Raw genomic sequence first — 11,644 nt, 5'->3', positions numbered from 1 at the left:
CCCAAGTCCAAAACCAAGAAACCCTCCTACATGATTTTCGAGGATGTGTTCAACCTTACCCGTTGGAATGGAGCTGTAAGACTAAACGAGTCTCCTCCACTAATCTACAAGCCATAAAACCCTCTCTTAGTGAGTACAAGGACCAGATTGGTAATTTTTTCAAACTTTTCTCATTTTCAAGTTCTTCTTTGATCTTCCTTTTTAATCCATTTTAAACTTGTAAATGCTTGGGTTTTGTTGTGGGATGGGTTTAGATGAAAACTTGATACCTTAGAAAAGGTAGGAGCATATTTAGAGTGAGCTTTAATCAAAAATTGGCTAAGAATGTTGAAGAACACTCTCTATCTATTGTAATGCATGTGCATGTATTGGGCCTGTGTACGTAGATTATATTCATGCGTACGCAAAATTACTCTTGTGTACGCAAGTTGTGTTCATGCATACGCATCCGTATTCTTCAGTTCATATGGATGCATGTTCTAACATGCGTACGCATGCAAGGACCCTACACACGCATGCACAGACCTGCGTGCACATGCTGGCACTTAGAAACCCTAATTTTCTGGTAACTATTCCTAACTTTTGAAAATATTTTTTATCTTGCAATTGTTTTTATGAAACATTGTAACTCTCCATTGGTGCCTATTGAAGGGTAATAACCCTTTGGGTATAAATAGTGGTTCATGTTCACTTGATAACTAATTTTCTTCTCTCTCAAATAGTTTCTAAGAAACACAAGAAATTATGTGGGTATTTTCCAAAGTTGCTATTTGTAGAACCCAACAAACTTGGTTGTATCTTGAAGATAAATTTGTTGAAACCCTTTAGCAACATTTGTGTGGTGGCAAATATTGTCTAAGGATAACAATTTTGTGCCTCTGAGTTATGTAATTTTCTATTTACTTTTTGTGTTCATTTTGTTCTTACTTGATTACTCCTTGTATTGTTCCCAACAAGACCTAGTGAACCCCAAACGCAAAAGCCATCTGTTGCAGGCATCAATATCATCACGCACCCCAGCCAACCCACCCATAGCAAGATCAATGATGAGTTTGGTGGTTAGAGAGAGAGGTTCATTGAGGAAGAGAGAGAGTGAGAAATAGAGAGAGAAAAAAATAATTAATAATAAATAAAATAAGTATTTTAAATAAAATTAGGTGTAGAGCATTTGAGTTTAATGTAAGGGTATCTACAAAAGAATAAGTCAAAATAGCTTTCGGAACAGATTTGACTAAAAACCTGCTAGGCTAATGTGAATGTTTGTATGAACGATATCTCTTGGATAGGACATTATCTCAACAATGTTGAGAAAGAAAAAAATTAAAGAGAAGCCGAATGTCATGGAGTGGAGAATATCATGTGAGATAGAAGATGTGGACTCGTTTACATCAATGATTAAACTATTCCTTTGAGTGAGTGCCGGGTCTTTGGCTTAAATTAATTACGGCATAATTATTAAATTAGCGCCATCGCAAGGCATAGATTTTGGGTGAGAAATCTACCCTATAACACAGTGAGAAAGAGGACAATTATTCATAATTCAAATGAAACTACTACTAAAATTGTTGCATTTTTCATACAACGGTAATGAAGTTTAATGCTTTGCTTAAATATTTTTACGATGTTTTAATTCAAAATATATCACATGAAAATTGCAAAAGTTAACAAATTGTTATTGTTTAGTTTTCCGAGAGGAAAAAAAAAAAAAAACCTAACGTAATTATGTTAACCACAAAAGTTAAGCCGTCAATAGTCTTGAATTGCCTTTATAATAAAAAATAAAAAATAAAAACCTTGTATTAGTGGATAATCCAATTTTTACCTCAGAATTTCTGTATAAAGCCAAAATAAAGTTGAGAAGTTAAGGAAAAATGATTGTAAGAAATATGCATAAAAATATTTTGGTCATTTTTTTATTATTAAAAAAGCAATATTTTGGTATTTATATTAGTACATTACTAAAAAGGTCATTCAAATCCACCATCACTTTCTCAAAGAAAAATGCTAGAGTTACAAATTATTTTAGCAACTGTTAATGTGATGAGTAGTTATTGATAAGTGAAAGAATGATGTTAGTAATGGATCCAAATGAAAACCAATAATATGGGGGGTGGGGGGCTTAGAGACAATGTCTATTGTCTACTTCTTAATCCTCCTTTTGGTGTTTTATTTTTATTAAAATTGGATGCAGAATGCAGTAACAAGTCTTGAAAACCATTAACCATTAACCAACCCTCTTGAGCCTGAGGTTGAAATACTTATAAATTTGTGTTAGTTCTGTTTGATTTCTCTAATAAAATCCTAGAGAGAGAAAATTGATTATTTTCATTCATACATTATTGCCGCAACAATCAATGTCCTCGTATAACATCATAACTCACAACAATAAAACCAGTTTTCATTTGATCTGATATAATGCCCTCGTATCATATAATTGGGAGGGCAGGCAACTGTTTCATCAGATTACTTCGCTACTGCTTTCAACATATATTTTTTTGAAGGCCAAAAAAAAAGGTCTCCAGTGTAGATCCACTAACCCCACACCCCATGGGTTGTTGTAAGCAGTCAATGGGTACCACCCAAGCCATCACGGAGCTACTCCCAAACTGGACAAGTAGGGGAATGTAGGTGCCACAACTCGAACCACAACTTCCAGATTTGTAGGCATGATGGAACTAGAGCTCTTACCGCTAGGCCACACCCTTGGGTGGTTTTTGGCATATATTAGAACTATACGCACTGAGAACCGAGAAGCATTGGATTCCTACTTTCTTTGTGTAGATGATGAGGTGGAACCCGAGAAGACTTATTACACTATAAACATCCAACACGGCAACAATAATATCTTTTTAACACCAGTCCAGTTGCAATGGACAGTGAAGATTATAGGCAAATTACATTTAGATCATCATCATGTTATTATCCATCTTTGAAACCGTAAGTTCCATTTTATTATGTGACACTCTTGATTTTTGTTACATTTTATTTTAACGTTAAAATAATTTGGATTAAAAAAAAAAAATGCACTGATAAAAATGTCAATTTGCTTCATACTAGAAGGAGGGAAAGACAAAATTGCGGACATAATTATAATTCTATGTTATCCATTTATCCATTTTCTGTGACCAAATTCCACGAGATCAAACGTAACAAATAAAGCAAAGGGAAATCATCCCACATTTTTAAGGCAAACCACAAACAATGGATGTTCTTAAAGATCCAAAATTAGAATCATTATATAGCATTCTTGACACTTTTTTTTTAGTTCATTTTTTTTTTCCTCTTTCAAGACCCAATTTTAATTTGAAAATGAGTTAATTCTACATATCAGATCTTCAATTTTGATTTGAAAATGAATTAATTCTACATTTCAGATCTTCGTGAAACCTTGAGTTCAAAACTCCTAATTGTCATCTTAGAGTCATCCCCAAAAGATTTATTTGTAATTATAATATTTGTGAGATTGAAGGACTACACACCCTTGAAGAATAATCACATGCTCAAAGAGTTACAAACACAGTTAATATAATAATAAAAATAAAAAATCCAGATTTCAGACACATAATAGCTTGATAGAGCAAAGCCACAGCAACTAGGTTTAATTGAGTTGTGACAACACTATTTGCTGTAAACACTTCAATACTGGCAAAATTTTCCAAACAGTATGATTTTGAAAAAAATTTAGGCGAATGGCATGTGTTCAAAGTTTATTAGTTAGTTGGACTATTTTTTGAAAATCGAGTATAGCAAAATCGACTACCAGCCAAAATTGGGTTTAACATACTCGACTTCCTTCTAAAAATGAACTCTGAGATGGATAAAAAAGGAAGTCGAGTATAGTAAACTAGATTTTGGCTGTAAGTCGATTTCCAAAAAAAGTCTAATTAACTAATAAACTTTGAACACATGCCATCCGTCTAAAATTTTCCCAATATATGTTTGACAAATTTTGCCCTTCAATACTACCATAATCAAATCCTTGGAGCAGTGTTTCTTAAAAGGATGAGTCAGTAGCCATTAACCACAACGCCAGAGATATAATTTATTATAACAAAAAATAAAAATAAAAAACAAAAAAAAAACTTGCGCAGTAAAAAAGAAAGGACAAAGTTTAGATACAAAATTAATTGTAGCTTAAAACTATAAACTCACTCAATAAAATAAATATTACCACATATTTTAAAAAATTAACCATTGAATTGCATTTTTTTACATTCTTAATATACATGTCAAATTTTGTATTAATCAGATATTATTTACTATATAATTTATAAACTTATATTTTATGCATAATTTTAAATTTAAAAAGCTTGCAATTTAAAAAATTTATTAATGACATAATTATTGATCTTTATTTATTTATTTTTTTTTTTTTGAAAATTTTGCAGTCATAAAGGATAAAAGAAAATATAATCCAATAGTAAATTTGTCAGAATTCATCTCTAATAAAAAGATATTGAGTTAGTTTGTAATCTTAAACTACAACCCATATGATATGATATGATCATGGTTTAGTTCGAACAAACAATATTGGCACCTATAGATTGGCACCTATAGGCTGGCTATAGGCATGACACCATTTAGTCAAATAAAAAAAGTCTAGGATCACAATTTTTTTCACAATTTCTTGCCACAAAGCATAGTATGATTGGTGAAAAAAAAAATAGTAAGTCTATGCGTAAGTGATAGTTAATCATTCACAATCTATTATATCTGAGTTGTGGCAAAAAAAAAAATTGTGAAATAATTTGTGATCCTAAAACTATTCATCAAAACACTAAACATCGCCTTGTAGAGTCAGTGGCAAAAGAAATTATGAATTTATCACGTTGGCTAAAACGATTTTTTAAAGCTATAGAGTGGACCATAACAATGCGAGGAGCGCAGGCGGCCTCCACAGTGGGCTCCAAGCTCAAGCATCATCTACCAACAACAAAGTAAGCAATCCAAGAGCTGAGCTGAGCTGAGCTGAGGGGAAAAACATAAAGAACATAAAAATTCGAACAATAACAACAGACATTTCCCCCTTTTTTTTTATGTCAAAACCAGGAGTAATGCTTGAAAAAAACGGTAGTTTTTTTTACCTATCGAGAGTTCTTCCGGAGATATAATTTATTATAACAAAAAATAAAAATAAAAAACAAAAAAAAAAACTTGCGCAGTAAAAAAGAAAGGACAAAGTTTAGATACAAAATTAATTGTAGCTTAAAACTATAAACTCACTCAATAAAATAAATATTGCCACATATTTTAAAAAATTAACCATTGAATTGCATTTTTTTACATTCTTAATATACATGTCAAATTTTGTATTAATCAGATATTATTTACTATATAATTTATAAACTTATATTTTATGCATTATTTTAAATTTAAAAAGCTTGCAATTTAAAAAATTTATTAATGACATAATTATTGATCTTTATTTATTTATTTATTTTTTGAAATTTTGCAGTCATAAAGGATAAAAGAAAATATAATCCAATAGTAAATTTGTCAGAATTCATCTCTAATAAAAAGATATTGAGTGAGTTTGTAATCTTAAACTACAACCCATATGATATGATATGATCATGGTTGAGTTCGAACAAACAATATTGGCACCTATAGATTGGCACCTATAGGCTGGCTATAGGCATGGCACCATTTAGTCAAATAAAAAAAGTCTAGGATCACAATTTTTTTCACAATTTCTTGCCACAAAGCATAGTATGATTGGTGAAAAAAAAATAGTGAGTCTATGCGTAAGTGATAGTTAATCATTTACAATCTATTACATCTGAGTTGTGGCAAAAAAAAAAATTGTGAAATAATTTGTGATCCTAAAACTATTCATCAAAACACTAAACATCCCCTTGTAGAGTCAGTGGCAAAAGAAATTATGAATTTATCACGTTGGCTAAAACGATTTTTTAAAGAGTGGACCATAACAATGCGAGGAGCGCAGGCGGCCTCCACAGTGGGCTCCAAGCTCAAGCATCATCTACCAACAACAAAGTAAGCAATCCAAGAGCTGAGCTGAGCTGAGCTGAGCTGAGGGGAAAAACATAAAGAACATAAAAATTCGAACAATAACAACAGACATTTCCCCCTTTTTTTTTATGTCAAAACCAGGAGTAATGCTTGAAAAAAACGGTAGTTTTTTTTACCTATCGAGAGTTCTACAATAATACAAGGTCAGGAACAAAATAACCAAGTTTAGTCCTGAGCTGTGAATATTCCTCCCTTAACAAAAACACAACACTGACTAATTAAACCAAAAATACACCTGCAAATTCCGCCCGCTACCCACCTTTCTAACACGCATCTCCAATTCTCTCCTTGCTAATATGCATCTCCAATTCTCTCTCGCCCCACGGCACGCCGATCATCCCGCCCCCGCTCCACGTACATTTCTCGTTGATAGTCTTTTGCCGGTGGGCCACTCCTTATCGGGGAGCGGCTCCTCTCTCTGGCATCACGAGCCCAGCGGCCACGGTGTGGAGCAAATGGTGGTGGTGGTGGTGGTGGTGCTAGTGGAGGTGGAGAGGGTGGCCTCCTCTCAAATCCCTTCCTTTCATTGAATAAAGCATCTCGTCCACGGTCCCTATGACCCCAGTCCATTGGCATTGGCCTATCAAACTTGTTCCTCCCCCTGTAGTCATCTTCTGGGTAGTCCAGCCGATCTCTACGCATGTGGTGATCAGAAAACCTGCCTTCATGCCTGGGAGGTGGTAGACCAGCAGCCCCAAATTCCCTAGGGCCATCCCTAGCCCAGCCAAAAGGAGGAGACCTATATCCATTCATGGTCCTGCCAGGGGAACGTTCAATTGGAGGGCCAGGGAAGCGTCTAGGGGGAGCATGTGGAGGAGGTGGGCCAGGATAGCCTCTCCGAGGACTTCCCCCAGGTCCATAGCGAAACTTGTTGCAGTTGTTACAGTACTCCCGCCTTGCAAAATTCAGGTTTCCACATCTGATGCATGGCTAGAATAAGTGAAGCATGACCAACAATGTACACAGATTCTCTAATTACAGATGCAGAGGAGAGAGCAGTAGATTAAGCTTGCTAAAAGCAAAAAAGAAGGGGGCACAAAAGAACCTAATGCTCACAGGAAAACTAGGAATAGAAAAGCCAAAGAAAAGGAAAGTCTGCACCAAGAACTTGCAATACGCAATAAACAAAAGCAAATGACAATGTAAATGGCAAAACAGTAGCATAATCATGTATTACAGAAAATCAAGGGAAAAAAAAAAAGTAAATTGCATCATGAAATGCAAGATAAGTACTTACAAAGGATCTGAGCAAACCCAATCTCCATCTCTTGGGCGCACATTTGGATTATTTCTACTCATACCTTCACCTTTGAATGGGCCAGGACCAAGCCCAGGTCCATCAAAAGCTCTACTAAATGGCCTGCCACCACCCCTTCCTCGACCATAAGGGGGTGAAGAGTCTCTATATCTACCAGGATCCCTCCCACTGCCAAAATCACGGCTCCGTGGCAGACCACCAGAATGATTAAAATCAGGACTGTAACGATGATCCACATCTCTATGCCGTACAGGAGAACCAGAACCAGCACGAATTCCATATCCTGGAAAAAGAAAAGCCAGTGAAGTCTTGACATAAGCAACCCCTAATAAGATAAGGGGAAAAGTGAAAGTATAGTAAACTCATGTAGCTGAAGGTCTGTGACCATGAAACTGCTAATTCAAAAGTTTGCAAGGACAGTTACCACCGTTCAGGGAATCTCCTTGCAATAGGTAGCAGAAAACAAAATATTTATGTGAAAGAGTAAGCAGTTCATATGATAACCACCCCATTGTCACTTCCAAAAAAAGTGGTCAATTAGCAAGTACAGCGGTTACTTGTGCTCACCACATACAGTAACTGCTCATAGTCTTCAAAAAGAAAACAATCCCAGTATTCCTATATACAAGAGCCAGATCCATTACCTTGAAGACCACCATTACATACTTTAAATATATACGTATATATATATATATATGTTTTTGTGTGTGTGTGTGTGTGTGTGTGTGTGTATTTGAACCTAAAAAATCTGAAAAATCAACCCCCGAAAGTCATGGATCTGGTTCAACCATACTTAATACAGCATTGTAGTAGTGATAAGGAAGTGAACTTCATCTGCAGATAGAGAAGACGGATATGTGCCTAATAAATACTAACCCAACACAAAAAGCAATATCCCAGGTACAACGTTTTCCAAAACCTCACAGTTGAAAAATGCCAGCAAAAAGGAGCAGCAAGAGCAATAGACTGAACCACAAGAGGACCCTAACGCCAAAAGAAAATCCACCAAAGAGGAACCATCCCAATTTCCCAAAAACCCAAATTTATCCACAACCAATTTGGTCTGCTTCTTTTCAATAGCCATCTCAGCGTCTTGTTAACCCCCCTAACTTGACTCTCTTTTTTTATAAAGTAACCCCCAAATTTGACTTAAAAGAAACACGAACTTTAATTATATCCTCCAACTAACATTGCTCAGAATGAGAAAGTGAGCTGAAGCCATAAAGGCATGTCAAATCCCAAAAGTGTAGTCCATCATTACCATCTGCCACTAACTATGCCTTCTATAACTAAAAAACGACAGAAGTACAAAAGATAAGGAAACAGCAAGAAAAACAATAGTCCAAGAGTTTTTAAGACCTGAAGCCATTTTCTGTACCAACTCACCATTCGTCAAAAATGTGATTATAACAAAATCTACTAAAGTTCAGCAGAAGCTATAAAGTAACTCACTAAACTTCCACACAACTCATATTAGTTATCATAAAACAGTCTGAATAAACCCTATTTCACCAACCAACTGCACTAAACAACAAAAGCCCCAGCCAAAACATCATCCTCACAAGTATGATCCAAATCCATACACCCGCAAAAGAGCTGCTATAATCTATCAGCTAGCAGGAAGCACACCAATATATATTTCCATTTACCAAAGAAACCAGAGAAAACCAAAAACAATAAAGCTCAATATTCACCAGTAAACATCAGCTTCCAAATACTAATTCATCTTTGGAAAGGTAAATTTGGTACCATTTAACCCCACCAAACTTGTTCCAGTAGACAAGTCCATTAACTCTCTTTCTTTCTTGTATGCTTCTCTTGATTAGTTACAAAATAAAAATACCATCACAGAAATGCTAAATGATGCTGTAATTTTCCAACATTTTATCAAGTCATATAACCATCTTGGATCCTTGCAAAGTCCTCTTGAGATTGTCTGGCATTCCCGATTAGACACTTTTTGATTTGAACCCAACCAATCAGCTTCATTCCCACAAAACCAAATCCAATACCCAGGTCCATAACTTGTAACAAATCAGACCCAGGGCCTTATTTATTGTGGAGTTGCACCCCGCAAATTCAAACACAAAGAACAATATCCATCAACAGCAAGTATCACATACATATTTACTTTTAAAACAAAAACCCATTTCCCTCAGACCATGATCCAAGACTGCACTCACACTAACGTGCCTTCCTCAAGGCCCAGGTGCTTGTAGGCAACATTCAGAGCTGTAACACATAATAGCAAAATTTATTCACAGTTTGATACTCCATAACTGGTAGTAGATCCACATGCTTGACATGCAACACAAGGAATAGTCAACAGGTTGTAAAGAACCATCGTTGATTGACTAGAACAGACCCATCATGCAATATAATTTGAACAAAAAAGTCTACGGATGAAGACAATATATATATATATATATATACATATTATTTTGAAAAAAAATATAACAAAATAAGAAATTCACTGGCAACTAGAAAGTGTGTAGCTATAATTTTAATTAGGTGCAAACATGAAGATGAGGAATCATAAAAGAGATATCATATGGAGATCCAATATTGTATGAGAAACATGCAGGAATCCATTGAATATGAAGATCAATCACTCAATGTTACCCTGAATATGCACATGCCTTCAGAGAAAACTCAGAATATAACCCTGTCCGCTAGCATGACTTATTTGCTCAAATGGAATTCAACTCCTTCAGTACCGATCAATTAATTCTCTAAACTCATGCTCGATGATACTCCCAGCAAAAATAAAAACAAAACAAAACAAAAAATTGACATAACAAATAACAAACAAACAAAATAAAAACCGATTTCTAAGCTAATCGATCATAAACCTAACACCAAGATCTAGGGTTTAAAAAACGCATCGTTTTCTCTAATTTCAACAGGTACGAACTTCAAGATCTGATGATATAAATAAACAACTAACCCTAACAATATACAAACAAGTTGAACTTAATTAACAGAAAAACAATAAACGAAAATTAATTAAAAACCGAGAGAGAAACGAACCAGGGTCGTCGGAGTAACGATCAGAGCGAGAATAAGAAGGAGGCTCACGGCGAACCTCACCGGGCTCGTAATCGCTGACACGACCACTGCCGGCACCGTCAGCGCCACCGTCGCTGACGGAAGGACGGACAACGAGGCTGCTAAGTAGAGGCGGGTGGTGCGGTGTGATTTGGTCCTTGTCTCTCGAGGTCATATCTTTCTTTCTGTGTATCTATGACCGATGGTTCCGTGTCTGATCTCTGAGTTTTCGATGACGAGTTGGTCTGAGCCAGAGCCAGAGCCAGAGCCAGAGCCAGAGGTAAATAAACCCTACACGCACTCCGACTCCGTGAGAGGAGAATTGTTGTTACTCAATTTTACACGCTACTGCAATGCAATAATAACAAGTCTTCTCTTTTAACCTTTGTTTTTTAACTTTCACTCTTTCTCCGACACTTTCCGTTTTGGGAAAGTATCACCTCTAATTTTAAAACCTCCCGTTTATACTTAGTTTATACTTAGATGAGAGACACGTGTATGTAAAATGATCTATCGGTTTGGAAATGAAAAACCTAACAGTTTCTCATCTCTCTCTCACCTCTCCTTTCACCGTCTTTGGAGCCAAATCGATCTACCAAAAATACCTAATAGTTTCTCAAAATCGAGTGTCAAACTGAAAGTGATTGGGTGAAATTTTTGAACAAGAATCTAGTGTCTCAATTCGATGAAATTGTTATTGGTGGAAGTGCCATCTCCTTTGTTGTGATCCCAAGGATCAGATCACATCTTCATAGTTGGATTAAGAAGGGTAACTTTCTATAAGGTAGATAAACTCTTGAGGTAGTTCCAATATGAGCAAGGAATGCCTGGTGGAAAAGGAATAAAACCTTTCACTCTTATGGACACAAATCCTACTTCTATAAGGAACATGTTGTTGGGCTTCGAGATGGCTAACCGAGTGGATCAATCTTTTTTGTAGATTCACTTTCAAAGGATGACCACAGACTATTCTAACTAGCTAGTGAACAAGATTATGGATAAGGAGGCTGACATGGTTGCTACGAGAAAACAATTTTTTAGAGACAATCGAGAAACACATGAAGCTGACAACTATAAGTTTAAAAGGAGGGACAAAGATGACAAAGTACCTAACATAGATGGGATCAACGAACAACCAAAGGAGAAAAGACTAAAGCCAAAATGATTTTCTTATTTTTGGCTTTGAACATGTTTATTTTAAAAGTTGATGTGAAACTCTTAGGTTTAGGAATAATTTAGGACTTTAAGGTTACGGGTTCTGTTTAGGGTTTGGTTTTTTTTTATGGATTGGTTTAGGGTTTGGGT

At 35.6% G+C, this 11,644-nt stretch overlaps 1 protein-coding gene across 1 annotated transcript; it reads right to left on the bottom strand.

The window, feature by feature from the left end:
* Nucleotides 1-6,117: 6,117 nt before the first annotated feature.
* On the bottom strand, nt 6,118-10,758 carry LOC112003786 (uncharacterized). Its single transcript, XM_024035999.2, has 3 exons — nt 10,322-10,758; nt 7,271-7,574; nt 6,118-6,952 (listed from the first exon to the last, which is right to left on the bottom strand). Exons 1-3 carry the CDS (start codon nt 10,512-10,514, stop codon nt 6,325-6,327), a joined length of 1,125 nt encoding a protein of 374 aa, XP_023891767.2. The 5' UTR covers nt 10,515-10,758; the 3' UTR covers nt 6,118-6,324.
* Between the last annotated feature and the right edge of the window lie 886 nt (nt 10,759-11,644).

The sequence above is a fragment of the Quercus suber genome, unplaced genomic scaffold, assembly GCF_002906115.3.
Source record: "Quercus suber isolate HL8 unplaced genomic scaffold, Cork oak 2.0 scaffold_660, whole genome shotgun sequence".
Taxonomy (NCBI): domain Eukaryota; kingdom Viridiplantae; phylum Streptophyta; class Magnoliopsida; order Fagales; family Fagaceae; genus Quercus; species Quercus suber.
Note: the sequence above shows the minus strand (reverse complement) of the source record. Positions and strands in the feature narration are given on the sequence as shown.

Bases quoted from the DNA above. Each gene is read 5' to 3' on its own strand.
- LOC112003786 (XM_024035999.2), bottom strand. From the start codon at position 10,514: ATGACCTCGAGAGACAAGGACCAAATCACACCGCACCACCCGCCTCTA. The intron at 7,575-10,321 runs GTTCGTTTCTCT...TTCTTTTTCCAG, and splicing joins TCGTTACTCCGACGACCCTG to GATATGGAATTCGTGCTGGT. The intron at 6,953-7,270 runs GTAAGTACTTAT...GCCATGCATCAG, and splicing joins TGGGTTTGCTCAGATCCTTT to ATGTGGAAACCTGAATTTTG.